Consider the following 19,541-nt stretch of genomic DNA (forward strand, 5'->3'; position numbering starts at 1 on the left):
CCTCATAGGCAGCAGTTTGAAATTGTAGTCACTCAAAACTATGGTCAACCTAAAGCATTTTCAGCCACCCTGCCCTTTGGCCACAGTGATCTGACGCTGGCAATAGCATATATGCTTGTGAAATTCATGTCTGTTATGTTCGGCAGTTGTCATTATTTTTTTTCCCCTGCTACACATTTCTCACTGGGAAGTTATATGACAGCTTTATCCAGTCCAAGTTAACACAAGCATTCTTCATGCACACAGAAATTTATGATTTATAAATAATCATAAATACCTTCACACTGTGTTCCTTTAATTCTTGAATAGCCTTTACCACATATGGGATCTGTACCAAAAAACAAACAAAAAGCAAAAAACAAATTTGAGATAATATCCAGACTTTGTATGACACGGTATAAGAAACACGAAAGAGGACCTTTAACACGAAATCGATTTTATTGCTATGAATAAGTCTGAGACGACAAAGTGTCTCTGAGATTGCATAGCTGAAGGAGAAGAATGAAATGTTTCCTTGAATAAAACTCAATTCATCTGAGATATCCTAAAAGAGCCAAAGGTACCCTAAAGATCAAACTAAGGTGATGACTAAGAAGGAAATTGACTCGATTTCTCTCTTGCTATTAGCCCTAAAATATGAATCACACTATAGGATTACTGTAACATGGATGTGGAAAACAAAGTCTAGAACTGGAAGATCTCTTGCCCTGCAGCACTCCCACTATATAAATGCACACATCTATATATCTAAACATTGAATCAGCAAGGCTCTCAAACCTCAGCTTTGCAACAACTTTAGTTTAGTGATGAACAGTGGTGCATTTACATCAATCATGTTGCGGGGAAGAAAATCTGAGCCTGTAAAAAGTTCAGGACCCCTAATCATGAGGTTCCTGAGAGAGCCAATAGGAACTGCTGATCTAGGAAAGCAACTCCAGATAACTACATTACAGTGTGGTGACGGAAAACAATAAATTAACCAAATCACATAAAATTCTTGTCCTTGACACTTCTCTTAGTTTCCTATTCAGCCACATGTTTCATTGAGGTCATCAGAATGAAAGCTTCTAAAATTCTCGTGTGAACCTAAATGAACAAAGTTCTCGGCTTCCCCTTTCCGAGCAAAGTGCCCAGTGGGCACAGGAGCCGCAGCACCTGCTTCTCTTACCAACTTGGCATGGGGTGCACGGACTCCCCCAGGCAGCACCAAGGGACGAACAACACTGGGACTTTAACGTGGCTCCATTGATGTTGATCTCACATCGCCCATCGATGACAGTCTGCCAACAAGTGCCCTTGATGGTTTCTGCAGGGGCAAAGGGGTGATGATATTTAATAGACAATAGAATCTATATCAAAAATTCAAACATGTACATTGGAATTACAGCAAGAATAGCATCATGAAACAAGGAATAATGATCGTTTAAAGCTTTGTTCTTCCATACTGAAACCCTTTTGCAATAAAAGCAGACATTAAATACAGCAGCACTGATAAACATAGGAAAATCATTCTCAGAAAGACAAATACCTATGCAGATGGTTTTTGTTGGATCCAAAGTACTTTCGGAAGAACATTCGCAAATAAAAGAGCCTGGGCTGTTCTTGCAGACTCCATTAATGCAAGGACTTGATTCACATTCATCGATGTCTGAAACAAAAACAGGTCTACATTACTGCTAAAAACTAGTCTTGGGCACAAATGAATATTTAAACTTTGGTCTCATTTGCTACCACATATTCTTCATTAGATAGTAAAGCTGACCTAGATAGATTTTTTTTTCTAGGCCAGATGGAATGCCAAAAATAATAACCGAGCACATCTCTATGTTCAGCACATGGCTGAATCTTTTTATTCAGAAAACCTGGAGCAAATGTAAGTGTGATTTCTGAATTACTAACTCAAATAGCACATATCTAATATTTTCTTCATCTATTAAATGATGGCAAATAAAATGCCAATTGTAGGCAAATACAAAGTGAATACTTTTAAATGGCATTTGGATGCAAAATAAATGGCAAATAAAATACCAATCGCAGGTAAGTACCATCAGTAGCTTACAAAGTGCATAGGAGTGTCATTTAGGATCACAGAATCTCAACGAAGTGACACAACTATCTAAAATAGAAGTGACTCTAATTTACCTTCGTGGTTTTCCAGTGGCATTCCAAAAGGCAGCAAAGTACATGGTATAAGAACAAAAATACATCTTACCTTCACAAGTTTTTAGGTCAGGTTTGTATATAAATCCCTTGGGGCAGGTACAGACAAAACTTCCAGGAGTATTTCTACATTGTCCATTGTCACAGAGTAGACTATTCAATACACATTCATTAATATCTGGAAAACCAAAAAACATAAACTTTTAAAAGATCCCATCCTTTGCATGCAATTTCTCTGCATTTTTAGGCTAAGTTTTTAAGGTCATAATGATATGATTCATTCAAGGAAAGAGGCAGAGCTCCTCTACCATTGATCTTTGCTGAAATTACCTATTTTAGGAAAATAGGGGCTTGAGCTGATTATCTATACTAGGTATCTACAAAGTCTAAAGTCACCAGACACTATTGAATTCTCTTCTTTCTTTAGCAGGAAGAAAACCTAGATTTGCTGGAAATCATTAATATTTATATAATTGTTTCACTGTGCCAGAATTAAAAGGACTAATCCTATTGTTTTAAGGAACTAAATAAATATTTAGAGAGTATGGTCCATTTTTGATAAGTATTAGTTCCAGGATGGGTGTCTCTTCTTTAGAATAATTTAAGTGGTCTCCAGTTATGTTTATAAAGTATGAAGCAACCTGTAGAGTTTATAATTGTCATGAGGAATTTAGACTCGAGATTCAGAGAGCTGAGGAAAATTCCTTGCTTTCAGCTGAATCATAGGCAAGTCTGATGCAAAACCAAACTTTCGATATGTATAACTTAGATAATTTAGGAAATGTAGAACTTAAACGGTTTGTTATACCTCTTTGAGCTAAAGTACATCACTCAGCCCACAAAATAGACTGCATATTCACAAGAGACGTTTTATACATTGAGAGATTCTGCTTAGATTACCATTTGACAAGCTAGTAGCCCTTACATAAAGGCTACATAAATTCAGCACTGGAGAGCTGCATGGGTTCACAGCAGTAAATATACTTAAATCAGCAACTAACAGTTGTTCCTCGGTATCTGCAGGGGATTGGTTCCAGGACACCCCCCGCACCAGGTTACCAAAATCTGTGGATGCTCAAACCCCTTATATAAAATGGCATAGTGTTGGCATCTAACCTATGCACATCCTCCCATATACTTTAAATCATCTCTAGATTACTTATAATACCTAACACAATGTAAATGCTATGTAAATAAGTTGCTGGTGTATGGCAAATTCAAGTTTTGCTTTTGGGAACTTTCTGGAATTTTTTTTCAAATATTTTCAATCTGAGGTCGGTTAGATACGTGAATGCAAAACTCGCAGATATGGAGGGCTGTGTTTACAAAGTTCTTAACATATGGGAAAATCAAGTATAAAGTTCTGTATTGTCTGAGCAAATAGCATGCTGAGAATTCTTTCAAAATCATATAAGGAATGCTAATACTTCCCAAAAAGGTCAATATTGCAATTCTTAAACTTTGATGATGTCAGAAGAATCTGGAACTTTAATCTGAGGAACTGAAGATTAAGATATAAAATAGCCAGTCCCTGGAACTCTGTGGGAAGTGGCTGGAGCGGATCTTTGATTCCTAGCTTCACACCTCTGAACATAATCTGAAATATGAACATACTTCTGACCTGATGATAATGGGTCCAACTTTGGAGTAGACACTAAAGCACTGAAGGAAGAATCCCTTCTGCCTCCCAAACTCTCCCTTTTGCGTGATTTTTGGATGAAGCTAAAACATCTCTGTGCCTTTCTGGCCTGCCCAGATAAATAATGATTTTTCATGTCTGCCAATGTAGAGAGGCTCCTACAGGAAAATGAAATAGTAAAACTTTTTTTTGAGTTGAGTCTAGTTTGAAAGTACCATGTATGCTCATATAACAACTGTACCCCAAAAAAAGGGGCCCTAAAAGTAAGGGTGTGAGAGAGAAAGAAATCATTTTTCAAAATTCAACTGTAGACCATAAAGAAGGAAGGGCCAGGTTTAGGCCAGCAATAAAAGTTAGGGAGAGAAAAAGAAACCTGCAGTCGAAAGAAGAGGGTTTTGTGATAAACCTGTGGGCTCCCATGACCTGCTTCCATCCTCCATTTTTTTAGGTACTTGCTTAGCCTGAAACTCAGGTGAAAGCTGATTTAAATGGGGGGGGGGGAGAAGATACTTTGATTTACTGTGAGTTCTTTTTATGTGAGTACAAATGCCACATAGTTAGAAGGAAAGCAGGTGAAAATGCTCAAAGTAAGATTTCTGCTGTTTTGAAAATAACTGCTACATCTACTTTGTGCATAATGACAATTAGCAGTGCCCTAATAACAAAGGCATCTAGTAGGGGCAGCACTCGGCTTCAACCTGTGCAATTAGAGAACCGCACGCTGTAAGAGAGGGACAGTTGCCATGTTCCATCCTTTACATAGTTAAACAAAAGATGTAACTTGTCAGGATTCAGCTATGCTGACACCCAAAGTGTAGCGCATCCATTTGTCCAGTGCTTTAAGCTACTCAAGAGCAGTTTACCTCAAGCAACAAAAGAAAGAATGCATGATGCATGAAATGTCTTAGAAAACAGGTGAAACGTCTTACCAACACAATTTTTCCCAGATGAATCCACTTCATATCCTGAATTGCAAATACATTTGTAGGTCCCACGGAGATTTTCACAAATTCCATTTGGGCAGATATCAGGGTCTAATGCACATTCATTTATATCTACACCACAAAAAAATTCAAAATCATTAACATTCTAAAGTAAACATCAAATGAACTATCAAAAAATAACATTACGATAACTGTAAAGACCTTAGGACCTCATGAAAATAAAGTTTCTCCTTGATGAGAAAGTTGATCCCTTTTTCTCACTACAAGGTATTCTGACTCAAGTCTTCCTTCCACCAGTCCCTGAGAGGAACTCGGCATCTGAGCTAGAACTACAAGCTTACCAATCCTTAATCAAGAGGAGAACTCCCGGACTTCTTCTTGTACAAACATCAAGGTGGAAAGGTTGATCAGATACAGAGCCCAGGTTCCTACAACTGCTCTCCCTGCCATCAGCCTGTCCTTCTTCAGTCTACATTCTACACTGCCACCAGACTTAACGGCCTCAAAACAAGGTGACTGTGTCATTCTCATGGTTCAGACTTTCGTAGGTTCGACAGTATTCTCAAGATTAAATTAAAATATGAACTCTTTATTCACTTTAAATCTCTTACTCTGCCATAAACACATCATGCCCTCTTCACTCTGCGTGGGGAATGTCTGGAGCAAACCTACACGTTGGTCCGAAGCTTGCTCAACCACCACCTGCTCTGGAAAAGCCTCTGCTACTCTGTCCAGATGAGGCTGGGTCCTCCTCTTCCGTCTGCTGACAGCCTGAGGAGAGCTCTAATAGTCAAGGGTGATGCCGAGTGACAGTCAGTGAGTGGCTAGTCTCAAATCTTGTTGCCCGACTCTTCTATAGATCAAGGTTGACCTTTTTTTTTTTTTTTCCTTATCCAGGTACCTATCACAACTTATTTATTCCCCACTAACTCCTTATTCATTATACATTTCCTTACTTGTTCTCTTTTCTCCTCCAAATATCCAGCTCGCCCTTTCTTTATCCACACATAATAATGAAATCAATCAAGAGAATGAACTGACAATCAATTCAGTCAGTCTATTTTTTCCCAGAACTCTCTTGAATCAAATCACTTCGTTTTTTATTAGTAAAGTAACCCCTTCCTCTTACTTGTCACCCATTTTTACACTTGTTCCAATTCTCCCGTTTAATTTCTTTTATGGTACCAGTATTTCTCTACTTCTAACTTCTACACTTAAACATTTCATTTTCTTCCAACTCAGTTAATTGCTATCACCACCTGCTACAAAACACAAGATGGCTCACTACTGCCATCTGAGAATGACTGAGCACTTGACCATTAAGAAAGTGTTCAAAATGTGCATAGGTTCAATTGAGCTCGTAACCCTGAATTGTACTCGATAGTGGTAGATCCAAAGGAGGGCCAGGCTGCCCCTTCTCAGGAACGAGCCACCATGGTCACTGTATCTCGTTCACATCAGTGACCCTGGGAGAGCACCCAACCCTTCAGTAATGAGTGCCACACCCACACCCAGCAATCCCAGGACCCGCTGTGCCATAGCTGTTCTGCCACTGGGGGCTTCTAAGTGTCCCAGGTAGATCAACGCGGTGATGGCCAGAGAGGGGGGTCGGACCAGATTGGTGTAAAGGGACCAAGTGGAAACCCACAGGAAGGCCCAGTGCTGCCTCTGCCTATGCTTAGTAAATTTCAAAACAAGTCCTTACCACTGCCTGCTGACGTCATTCCTGGCCCACTGCTGCAGAGCGCCTGATATTCCGCTGCAATAAATTAACAGATAGTAAATGATTCCCTTGTTTGCAGAACAGGTCGATCCTGCCCTTGGCTTTGCGCACATCATTTCCTCCAAAGTGAGTGGAACTGAAATAAAGTGGTAAAGGAAAAGGAGGCATCTCCTAGGGGAGTCACACCAGGCTCCTATTTTAAAGGCTCCGCAATCACCGTGGAAAACGACTTATGAGGATATAGGCGAGTTCCAGCAATTCCTTGTGCAAGCACTTTCGGAAAAGGTGTTTTTCCTATGGCTTGATTTTTTTCACCAGGGAACACTTTACACTTACAGTGAAATGTGTCTGTTAAAATGTGGTTTCTTAACTGTTAATAAAACTCTCTCCCACCATCTTGGAAATAAATTCTTTTCTTAGTTCGAGCTATTTTTTTCAGTACAATCAAGTTCTTAACATGTTCTCATTTCTCTCTGCAAATTCTCTAGCCTCCCCTCACAAGAATAACACGGTATCTACACTTGCATTTACGTGTATTTTTAAAGTTAATATTTATCAGGATGCCAGATTCATTCTATTCTATAAATCCATAGGAAATGTATTGCATAATGTTAAAACTGGATCTTACTGAAGAAATGGAGGTATATAGAATATGTTCCCAAATTTGTGATGGAATCAGATTTCTATTTCTTAAAATTGATGCAATGCTTTATACACAATTCCAACAATATTTAGATAAACCTAAGAGTGAATGATGGAAATGGAGAACTAATAGGAACCACACTTAATCCCAGGAAAAGAAACGAAGTTTCCCTTAGTTGCCCATGGTTTCTGGCAACTACAGAATCTCATGGTCAAATGCAGATCAGTTGTGCTTAGGTGGCAGGAGAAGTGAATATTAGGGATGCGGCTTTTTCACATAGGCCACCTGTACCTCGGTGCTGAAGCAGATAGTTCCTATACCTCCACATTCTAGAAAATTGCATTCCTGATGCCAGGGGATGCAAAGGAGTTATAATTTTTTATAGATTAAAAAATGAAGGTTGACTCCTTCAGAGCCTCTGTCTTCTACCAAACATAAATTTGAGAAAAGTGGTGAAATCCCTTAATTTTTAAATCATCTTAAAAGGATCCAAAAAGGGAAAAAATGGGAAGGTGGCTGCCACTGTGTTTGAAAGCCAGGGACTGGCAGCAGAAAGAAATACATCCTCTTTATTCTCTCACATCAGCAATAAATTAAAGCACTTACTTGTGAAACAGTGTAAGTAATAAAACAGGAAAAACAAAATCATGCCAGTTTTGCTGAAAGCAATTTTATAATTAGTGTTAAATTAGCTGATGCTTAGCCTACATGGAAGCCAATTATTGTCATTATTCTTTTCCATTTGGGCAGGATCTGGTACTAGACTCTGTAGTGAATTCAGATCAGCATGGGTTTGAATGCTGATGACAATGCTTATTGCTGAGGGTCTTGGGAGCAAGCCCTTTCCCTCTTCTAGTTCCCTCTTATGTAAGTGTAGACAATGATACCCAACTCCCATGGTAGTGCTGTAGATTTCCTGAGAGAACATGTAAAGTGCTCAGCCCAACTCAAGCACTTAATAAATGGTAGGTGTTGCTAAGCTAACTCAGTGTTGTGCCATGGAGACAGTGGAATGAGGACAGAAGAGAAAATTCCTAATCGTTACTCTCCTGTAGCTTTAACTGACAGATTTCTACAAGGAGTAAATGCTCAGCAGCCAGTGAGATGTATCTGGAAATATAGTTTATTTGACTTCCAGAGCACAAAGATGAACTTTAGATGTTAAGTGGTTAGAATTTCTCATTAAATTGACTAAAGATATTCCTTCTGGATATTTCCAGTCCCCTTTAAAATCCCTCCTCTCTCCTGAAATAAGGGACATCCTACATTTCAATCCTTCATGATTTGGCATTTTCATCTATCAGAGAGGTGGAGAAGCCAAACGGGATGGAACTATTTCCACATGTGGACCACTTTTGTGTAAACTGATTCAAATATAAAACAGAAGGTAGTAGAACTGAGCTTCAAAATGTAACTCTCTTTAAGCTTTACTGCTTAAAGAAATCTGGTTTCTTTGGGTCATCTTTTTAATTTCATTTTCCTATGTAGCATAAGAATTCTCTGGAGATGTAATTGGGAGCCAGAGGAAAATGTAAAAACAAAAAACTATATGCACCAAGGATCCTGGATTCTAAGCTTTGGCTATTCTACTCATTCAAGACACGGAAAAATCACTTATATCCTTGTACCAGTTTTTAGGATACCCATCTATCTTGTAAATTCAAAGTATGCAAGGAAAGTACTTTGAAAAATTAAAGTAACAAACTTTACTTTAAAAGGATGATATTAATAATATACAACTATAAAGTTGTGTGGAAGTATCTTTTTAGATAGAATTATATTTGTATACTATATAATCGAAGTATTATTGCAAACATATATTTGTTAGTAATCATATATGAAATGACTGGGTGAAGCAGTCATCCAGAATAAAGCTTTCTTTCTTTAACTGGCATTCCCCCATTTTAAAGACTTTTAAAGTCTTCTACTTAACTTTCTCTAACTTCTCATAATACATTTTAACTTCTGTCTGATTTCAAATATTATCATTTTCAAAATGGCAAATGTTTAAAAACTGTGAGCTCGTCTTTAATAGATAGTATCTAGGCCAGAAATGAACTAACTGAATCTCAGAGGTAAATCAACCAATCAGAGCTACACGTTTTCAATATTAGGACTTATTCTATTTTAGGACATTAGAAGTCAACTGCCAAGCTACCTTAAAATTACATTCAAATGTTGACAGTCTATTGCTTTCATTTCAATAAACTATTTTTGCCTTACAAACAGAAATAATTTACAACTGGAGAAGATCTTCTGGATTACCTAAGACAATTCATTTTGTAGATGAAAAAAATGAAGATCCCTTTTCCATATTATTCTATTTCATAATTGTTTACTAATGTAAGCCATCTCAAATCCTTTTGAAATTCGGTGAGAAAAATTCCTAAATAAACAAAAATCCACAAAAAACTGAACCTCCAATTAAGTAATTTGTCTGCCTGTGGCTGGGGAGCAGAATTCTGACTCACTGACAAGGTTTCTTTTCACTATGCCATGTCACTCAAATTGAGAAAAACACTTTTTCCCTAGAGTTGAATAAAATCATTTAGGAAAAGCACACCCTAAAGCAGCCCGAAGGATTTGAACAAAATTCACAAATGGCCTTTTGGAAAAAAGTTGGAAACATTCAGGTCATCTGAAAATTATTTACTTTTACACTCGGTAGCATCCTGCTTTTATAATAGTTCCTACAAAATGTAAACACTGTGAAGCTACTTTAGAAAACAAGGCAAGTCGCACACACCCTAAAGAGCATGACTATTACTGAGGTGGAGGAGTTCAGATGGGAGGCGTGAATGTGCTGCCTAATCCAAGTGATGGCTGGGCCTGTGAGGAACAGCTGAGCAGAGGCTGAGCAGCGCCTGCCAAGACCCCAGCAAGGTACATGGCGCACCTGGAGAGCAGACGCAATCTTTCCCCGTGACTTCCCAAAATGCAAAGACTGCAGATGGTGGCGGAAGGCTGGGAGTACTAGGGCATCCCCGTGACACCACATACCTGAATTCTGTGAAGGACACGGTTGGCAAGGTTCCCCAAAAGCATACTCGGTGCTGGCGCAACAGCACTCAGATTTGGTAACAGCACCAAACAAGGGTTTGACACACTGGCCTCTCTTGTATCCACCGTAGCATGTGCTCCGCATGTGTGTGTCTACACAGGAAGAAGCATCTGTCATCATACTATCGCTTCAAACAGATGGGAACCCCCCAGGTCAAAGTTGAAGTTGGTTTTATTTAGCCATTGTCCCTGTTCTAACTCACAGAGAATGCCTCTGGTATTAGGTCCCAATAGAAAACAAAACGAAACAAATCATTCTGCATTCAGCTTCCAAGAACTGGAAACCAATTACTAGCCTCTTCCGGTTCTCTAGGGACTATTATGGTTTACCCAACTGTGAGGTCCTTAAGGGCTAGGATTATACCTCACTCATTTTTTTCTTCCCCAGGAGTGTACAGAGAAGGCACTTAATAAATGTTGAATGAATGATGGATGACCATTCAATCTCACCTTATGATAAATAAGATCTTTATTAGAAATACAGATGACCTCAAAATAAACATGCAATTATTGAATATCTGAATTAGATGTACTTTCAAAAAGGAGGATGTTTAACCTGTAAAAGGTTCATTTATACAAATCTGCAGATATTGGTCTAACTAAGCAGTATCATCTTTACCACCAGGAGGGGATTTCCAGCTATGTCCAATCCTCTCCCAATTCAAAGGGTCTACCGACTACCTTTCTTAAAAATAATTTGGAAAAACTTTGTATCTATTAATCAACAAATCTCAAACTCTTTATAAAGCCACATAAAACTATTATCATATAAGTTTCTTACTTATCCATATCCTCCTTTGCATTCTATACCTCCCTTGGAACATTTAATTCCCTAGATGAAAATGAAATGTTCACCATGAGATAATGGGCACATACAGGTCAATTTCAAAGACCATTATCAACAAAGGAGGGCTGGAGAAAATTGAGGACAGTTAGGTGATTAGGAAAGACAAGGGAGAAGGAGAGGTGGGGATTCCCTTGGTTTTCATTTATCTCAGCTCGTCTTTCTATGCCTTAAACTAATATCCATGTCATACAAGAAAAGAACTGACCCTGTTGGTTTGTTGCCCCACAAATATTAATTGTATCATATCTGCTACAGTCAAGTACATTTATTATTGGCGGATTTTACTGACTGACAGAGGGTGGATCTCTATCGCACATCTAGTTACGGCTTTAACCTTACCAACACACACACGTCCATCCAGACCAACGGCCAGTCCAGGAAAGCATTCACATCGGTAGGAGCCATCAGTGTTGACACAACGCCCATTCATGCAGATCCCAGGTGTTTCACACTCGTTAATATCTGTGGTGGGGAAAAGCACTTATTAAAAATAAAGCGACTTCACACAACATTGTAAAGAAATTATACTCCAATAAAGATGTTAAAAAAAAAAGAGAAAAAAAATAAAGTGACTTTATCTAAAGACATAACATATTTACAGTTCTACGACTTGAAAATGGGGAAGATTTACAATAATATGCAGCGTCAACAATAAAAGCTCAGTGAGATGCATTTCATTTTCCTTTGAGAGAAAAGGAACAAAAATTGAGATAAACTGTCTGAGTTTATTTCTTTTCCATAGAAAGCTATTTCAATAACATTCTCCTGAGATTTTTTTTTTTAATCCAAAGTAAGAATCACAAAGGCAAAAACAGAATTGGAAGAAGAAGGAAAGTGACAGCTAAAAGACAAAGGGTCTTGTGTAATGTTTCACATGGCAATTTTTCCAGGACTGTCAGAAATCTAGCTTGATAATAAACTACATCTTTGGCCTGGGCAGGAAGCTTCTCCTTTTGGCATCCAACACCCAGACTGGTGTCCATTCCAGTATCACTCATGCCTTAACTCTCTGGGAAAATTAGAATGGCATGAGGAGACACAGAACTAAAGCCTGGATGGAACACCATAAAAAAGGAACAGAAAATGAATATAGATGATTTTGATGACAACTCCTAGCCAACAACAGCACTGTAAGCAATTGGAACCCAGCAAAGAAAAATCTCTCTTAAGCATTACAAATATTTTATAGTATCGTATGTGTATCCTTAGGGAGGCCTGGTAAAAGATTTTATTGGGCACATACTAATAATAGCAGATACTTTTCCCCCTGAACATGGTACCAAACATGTTCTATTTCCAACATGGAAACAGAAATGGTACCAAAACTGTGTTTTGGAAAACATATAACACTTAGGAACAAGTCGTTTTATAACAACTCCTTTTATAATATACAACTGGTGTAGGTGAATATTTCCTTTCTTCTGACCTTAAAAAGGCAAATTAAGACTGAAACACCTCTGCGTTTTACATAGCTTGTGTTATCTGGCACAAAATATATTCAGATGGTCCAAGATTCCGTGTACAGATTGTATTTTAAAACAGCAGTTATATTTAAATACGTGAACTCAAACTGGTTCAGTTATTCAGGTCACCTTTTTGTTCAAATCGAGATCTACAGTAAAACAGTGGTGACTACAGCCTGAAATGTAATCCAAAGGTTTTTTACTGGGGACAGCGATGGACCATAGATCCAGAGGGCGTTGCTCAAAGTGAGTGGCCTCCACCTTCAGAGAGTGATCAGGGAGACCAGGCTGTTCATCAGATTAGTTAACTGTAGCGATTAAATTAGCATTGTTCATTCAGCTTTGAACAGTTACATCTTTGTGGGATCAGAACCAAGTGTTCAGCATTAAGAGAAAATCTTATCCCATGATATCAAGAGAAAAATGATGGAAAAGAAATTCAGCATACAAGAAATTTTTTTCTTTTTTCTTCCTTTATTCTTACTACAAGTGTGTGTATTCCATCTTCTCTATACATCAGAATAAAGACGACACAGGTAAGAATATGGAGCATTTCCCCCCTCTCTTTCTCTCTAGCTCTGATTCTTAAGCCAGAATGTTAAAGTCAGAGCAGACTTTTAATCATCAGGCACTTTCAAATGACTGGAACAATCCATTTATCAATAAGATACTAGTTCACTGATTGCAAACAGTTGCAAAACCGGGCTTCACCTATGAGGTCATAATATCTTCCGAAATAGTTACAACAGCATTATCTATTGGCCACCCTTAAGAGTCTGTGGCCTGGGTCACTGGCAGCCTATAGGTACTGAAAGTGAATCTTAGCGTGCTCTGTGCATAGGTAAGAGAGAGGAGTGTGTGTTCTCAGAAAAGTTCTGTTCACAAAGGGACTTTCACATTTCCTTCTGTTATTTTGTTTGGAAGCCTAGTTCCAAATATTCCAGCAATCATTCCCTTCCCCTTTCTTTTTCACTTGTACAGCACTTAATCTGCACAATCTGGTGCTTTGTTGTATGCTGTCTTAACATTTCCATGCGTTAATCTTGTCTCCCCAAACTATAAGTTCCTCCCAACACATAGCTCAAAAGCATGGAAACCAATTTCCTACTTCAAATTTGAAAACAAAAAACAAACAAACAAAAAAACCTTTCTCTTGCTGTGAAGGCAGATTTCCATGATATTAAGAGCTATTTATGTGAAGGTCATAGAGAATGTAGGTAAACAACCAAGGGCTAGAAGCTCTTTTAAGCCTAGAGAAAATACACAACACGCTGAAGACTTAATACAAGGGCACCCAGAGAAGAGGCACCATAGGACTTTTCCTTGCCTTCTCCATCTTGAATAGCCTGATGCTCTCTCTACCTTCTACATCTGAAACTATGGTTTTGAGTGTCATATTTTAGCAGATTCCCTGGATCTATTTTGAGTATGAGGTTCCTTGAGAAGTCTGGTTGCAGCTCAGATCTTGGACACAAGGGCAATAATTACTCATTCTTGACCGCATGAGGCAGAGACACTAAGCACAAATTTAACTTCTTCTCCTGATAACTCCAGTTATCTCCCGATAACTCTTCTCAGGACCCCAATTTTCAACAGCACAAATAAAAATCTTCATTTTGCTTCACTACTTGGAGCAATAAGATTATTTCAAAAGTCACAAAGCTAAATAATGGCTCCTGGTTCCTTTATTTCTTCTGCTTAATCCTGTTTCTCTTTTTTGCTTCTGTGATTTGATAAAGCTTAAATAAATTGTGTTTCTTAAGGTATCTGGAGGAAATTATGAAGCAGAGATCACCGCAATAAGAGTCTACAATATTTTGTCCAGGTGAAGATGTAAGAGGTGGCAAATGACAGCCGTCAAAAAGCCAACTGCCATTATTCCTCAACTGTAAGGAAGAGGCAGAACTCAGCTTATTTAAAAAGATGCTCACAGCTGTTGGTAGTCCAAATGGTAGTTCAGCTTCTCATTCATTTGCTATGGAGCCTATCAGGCTCCTTTGAGAAGACACCAAACACTCTTTCTGAAGTACGAACAGCCTTCTGGGCATAAATCGTAGCTCTCTGGATGGCTGGACTTAAGGAGGAGTTCCAGTCAGGTTTCTTAGTACAGAGTTAGGGGTACTTTAAATAGGGAGAATCAATAAGGAAAGGTGGTAGCTCTAAGCAATGTAGAGAGGAGAAAAAACGGGTGAAGAATATGATTTAGAGTTTTATAGCACAAACCTTTACAATAACGCCCATCTGATGCCAGCTGAAATCCAGGTTTGCAAATACATTTAAAACTGCCATCTTCATTGATACACATTCCATTAAGGCACATATTCCTTATGCTGCATTCATCCATATCTGAAAAATACGAAAGATATATTTTCTTATGGCCAGATGAGTAAGCTTACAAAGGAAGCCAACCTGGATCAATATAATTCTGTTTCGTCACATTTCTTTACTTTTTTGTTATTATTGTCTAAGGTTACTTTTCATCCAAATTATAGCTTACAAAGAGAAGAGTGGCCATATGAAATACGTTTCTCAAGTTCTCAATTTTTGACATGTGCACGCAAACTATAGGGCTAAATTTATTTTAGGACATGTGTGTATATATATACATATATACTTACACAAGCATATACATATATCTGTAATCTGTATATGCACGTATATGTGTATATGTATATACACATGTATATGTATTAGACTCAATATATATCTATGAAATTTCATATAAATATATTTTTCATATAAATATATATATGAAATTTAACTCAATAAAAGCTACCAAGGCTCTTTTTAGGAACAGCAGTTTACAAACTGAAAGGTGTGTAAACAGCCTGATGGTTATATTTACAGATCCACATTACTTCTAATATACTGAAAATCGAAACTAAGAATGATGAAATGTATTTAGGCTACTTCTTCATTCTTTAAAAAGTAGAAACCAGAGAACTGCTTGCAGTTTGAAGCAATTTTAAATAGGGATAGGAAAAATGTATTTGTAAAATGCAAGACTTGACTATAGAGTATAGCCATGACAGCTAACCTTTAGGATCCCTTGAGCATACAGGTATTTCTTTAAATTCATCAGCTATTTTATTTAATATTACAGCTGTCTTAGGAGGCACTTGCTCTTCTAGACACAGTGTGTTTTCACTTACAGGCTTTAGTCAGACCGAAGTAATTTATGATTTTTTTCTTTTTTAAACAAGACTCTATCCCAACTGAGAATTTTGGCATTAAGTCTTTGAATTGAATCACTGAGATAATATTCTGCCAAAAATGTTTCTAAGAACAATTTTGAAATTCCTTTAATGTATGAATAGATTCTTGGGATCTTTCCCGAAGACTTTGGGAAAGATGATAAGGAGCATTCTTCATTTTTTGCTAAAGGTCTGAGAAGTGGAAACTCATCAATAATTGTCACATTTTCAATTTAGGGGAGAAAAGGCAGGGAAAAAGACAAAATGAAACACAGCCCAATTCAAAGTGAGGTGATTAATTCAAGAGGCAATATAAAGGGCTGACTCTCGCCAACATTTCTCTCAAATTTTACATTTTCAGATACTCCTTAGTAATATTTCATTACTACATAGACACTTTAAACAAAAGGATTATAAGTGACTGAAGAATATATGAGATTAGGTGTGTCCTATTTTTTTTTAATGTACAAATTCTGACTGTATAAAATTTGGAAGTAATGGTTTATGCTACAAAAGTTTCGTCACCAGGAATATTTAAATAGCAAGCTCTGCTCCTATATTTACAATGTTATTTGACTCACACAAATGTGAATTAAAGGAACTAATACTGTTGAAAGTTAGGCATCCTCCCAGATAACAATAGGTGAATATACATTTGATACTTTGACCTTTCACTCAATGTTTGACTTGGCCTTGTTAAAGACTTTTGATACTGAAACTGCAATGGAATAGGGGAATGACACGATTATACTGTAATTATTATTACACTGTATTACCTTCACAGTTCTTCCCATCACGCGTAACATGAAATCCTGCATTACACACACAGTGGAAACTGCCATCTGTGTTGATGCAACGTCCGTTATTGCAGATACGGCCATTCTGTAAACATTCATCAATGTCTAAAATCGAAGTCGAAGAGGAAGAAATAGCTTTATTTAGGGGATTTTAAATTATTTTATTTCTTCCTCTCACCATCTCTAAACTCATGATCTTAGTCTTGGGTTTTGATTACTAAATAATATTCTTCAACATAAACTCAGTATTAAATAATATAAAATTTAGGGTTACTAATAAAAGTTTGAAAGACATATGAAAGAAAAAAATGCCAACATAATAGCATTCGGTTTAACTTTACTTTCTAAGAAGACTCCCTAAATCTCAGTTCTGTAAACAAAATAGGTTCTTTTTCACCATTTTCCTAGGTAATTCAATGAGCCAGTATATATCATTATTTACAATGAACTTTGGCTGGTGTCTTTTAAGACATGATCAAAAGGCAGATCTGATGTTCGCTGTATCAGAACAGTTAAACAGAAATGCCATTAAAAAAAAAAAAACAATTTAAAAACCTAATTCCATCTGAAAACCGTCAATCATTTTGACTCTGAAATGTCTACCTTCCTTATGGCAGCTCTGGTCCAAATACAGTTTTATTTGTTTATATATTCTTAGTCTCTTTTATAACTTTATGAGTAGTCTATCTAACAAACAAAATATTGGTACTATGGGGGCATTTCCCCTTTTTTCTTTCATGTTTAATATTATGCCAAAGTAAACAACAGAGCATGATATGGAAGTATTAAAAATGACAATAACTCAAATAACCCGCATCTGATCTCTCATTTAAAGATTAGTAATTAACCTAAAGTGCACAGCGAGTTACCCTGGATTATCTATTCCCCTCAGTTTCTAGGCTACATGCCTGGATGAACATCAAAAAGGATGAACACAAACCACCTTGTCTACAGAGCGTACAACCTTTGCCAGGGCTTATTCCCCAGGAGATAGAGGCCAGGGCACTGAGCAGAGTTGGATGGGAGCAGACCTACCCATGCAGAGTTGAGGCCATGTGCCTGGGTATAAGAGCCCTAAACATCCTTTGGACGACAAGAATGTGCATTCATGGCATACTGGTTATTCTGTCTACCCTGTGTCTGCACGGTGTCTTGTGGTTGACCCTCAGACGCACTTTCTTTCTGGGCAGATCCAGCAGTGGTTTCCACACGAGTCATTGGACTAGCTGAAGCAGTCTGGGCTTTTCTTCTGTCTGATCTTTGTGCCAACAACCTACAATCTTTTTCTCTCTCATTTATTTCTTAATCCTTACTAAAATCTGACCTGCTCCACACTCCAAAAAATAGTAAAAGCTGCATATTCTTCTGCAGACTTTTTTTTTTTTAAGATTTTATAATCTACTATTTTTTTTTAGCATTCTATAATCTATGGAGGCCCAAGGATAAAATCAGCAGGATAAAGAGTTCAGCTTTTTCTCTCCTCACTAATTTGAAAATGCCATTCGGGCTCCTGCTGCCTTACAAAAAGAAATGGAAAGCTTGCCATTCAACGTCTCTACCGTGTTTCTGTATGTTTCTTCTGTCCCCTCTGTTCAGTTCCTCGTGTCCTTCTCAGCTAAGTATACAGCCTTTCTGACCATTCTGTGGCGACTTTCGGTCTACCCACAAATGTGATCACGTTATCAACTTCTTGTGCTTGGGCTAAACTTCGCACTAGCTCTTAAAGAAGACAGTGCTTGAGGCTTTTAGGTAACCTTCAGTCTCTAATAAACTAAGTCTCAGAGTGATGACAATAACATGCACCTACACTGATGGGCCCCTGCCGCAGCTGAGTGCTCTCAAGAATGTCTTCTATTTGCTTATTTAGTAGTGCTGTCTTCTGAAACGCTGGTTTCGGTTTATCTTCCACGATTGCAAAATGCCTCGTATACTGTTTGTACGTGCTGATTATTTTAAACAATAGTTATAAAGAAGGTTCTAAACTCAGTTAAAAATTCAAACTATATTTGTAATTCAGTAAGTAGGCCATTAATAGAAATATTAACAGATTGAAATGCTGTGCTCCAGGTTTTTCTGCTCAAAATTGCCATTGATAAGCGGTGTACTAAAACACACTGATGGCAAGAAATCCCTAAGTCAGAACCAAATTCAAAGATTTTGAAAACAGTCACTAATAAAAACTAAAAACATCTGTATGCCTTCAACTAATATGAAGGACTTTTGCTAAAAGAGGCAAATAAAATTAACTCATTAATGGCTGACAAATTTTTAAAGTGATACAAACCTCCCTATCTTCCCTTGTATTTAATTTCAACAGAGTTCTGTTGCTTTTATCTGGCTTTACTGATCAATTATAACAGATCATTCTGTGCCCAACTTATAGAGATTTAGATATTTGAGTGCCCTGAGGTGGGGCGCATATCTTAATTATTTCTATCTCAGAAACTCAGTACATCAAAGTCATCCAATAAGAGGTATATTGGGTGGCTTAATAAGTCAATTAATAAACAAATCGGAAGGGAAATTTTTGTGAGGAAACTTTATAGCAGTGCTTCTCAAACTTTCACATGCGTAAGGGTCCCTGGAAGATCTTGTTAAAATGCTGATTTTGATTCAGCAGGTCTCAAGTGGGACCTGAGATGCTGCATTTCCATCTGGCTCCCAGGTGATGCTGCCGCTGACTCCACGAAATAAGCAGCAAGAACGTACAGACACTTCTTATCCTTCAGGCCTTTCCATGAAGCAATTAATTGCATAACATTTCACCTGAAACCTTCCTCAGTTTCTGTGTCAACAAAGGACAACCCCATTCCCTAGCTCTCAGATTAAAAGTTAAGACAATATAGTGATGAGGCAAAAAAAAAAAAAAAAAAAAAAGGAAGTGAAAAGAAGATATTCCCACAGGCACAGAAACATCTTTTAAAATAACTTGAATGTTTGCCAGATTGTATGATGCTATCCTTCAGAGTAACAATTTCTGGAATTAAGTGCAAAAAAGCAATGGGAGCATATTAGCCTCTCCCGACAAGGGTTATTCAGACTCCACGGAATTCCTTCAGAGCCAACTCCTT

At 37.6% G+C, this 19,541-nt stretch overlaps 1 protein-coding gene across 2 annotated transcripts in view; it reads right to left on the reverse strand.

Moving 5' to 3' along the window:
• Positions 1 to 19,541, reverse strand: part of FBN1 (fibrillin 1) — a gene marked incomplete at both ends in the record, with an annotated part of 252,338 nt that overhangs the window by 94,983 nt on the left and 137,814 nt on the right. For both annotated transcript variants that reach the window (XM_082841143.1, XM_082841142.1), the window contains 10 exons: positions 278 to 328; positions 1,169 to 1,306; positions 1,529 to 1,648; positions 2,213 to 2,338; positions 4,729 to 4,854; positions 6,449 to 6,502; positions 10,110 to 10,262; positions 11,356 to 11,478; positions 14,703 to 14,825; positions 16,450 to 16,575. In XM_082841143.1, the coding sequence (XP_082697269.1) occupies positions 278 to 328; positions 1,169 to 1,306; positions 1,529 to 1,648; positions 2,213 to 2,338; positions 4,729 to 4,854; positions 6,449 to 6,502; positions 10,110 to 10,262; positions 11,356 to 11,478; positions 14,703 to 14,825; positions 16,450 to 16,575 (1,140 nt within the window). The remainder of the gene's footprint in view (positions 1 to 277; positions 329 to 1,168; positions 1,307 to 1,528; positions 1,649 to 2,212; positions 2,339 to 4,728; positions 4,855 to 6,448; positions 6,503 to 10,109; positions 10,263 to 11,355; positions 11,479 to 14,702; positions 14,826 to 16,449; positions 16,576 to 19,541) is intronic.

The sequence above is a fragment of the Leucopleurus acutus genome (assembly GCF_964270905.1).
Source record: "Leucopleurus acutus genome assembly, chromosome: 1".
Taxonomy (NCBI): Eukaryota; Metazoa; Chordata; class Mammalia; order Artiodactyla; family Delphinidae; genus Leucopleurus; species Leucopleurus acutus.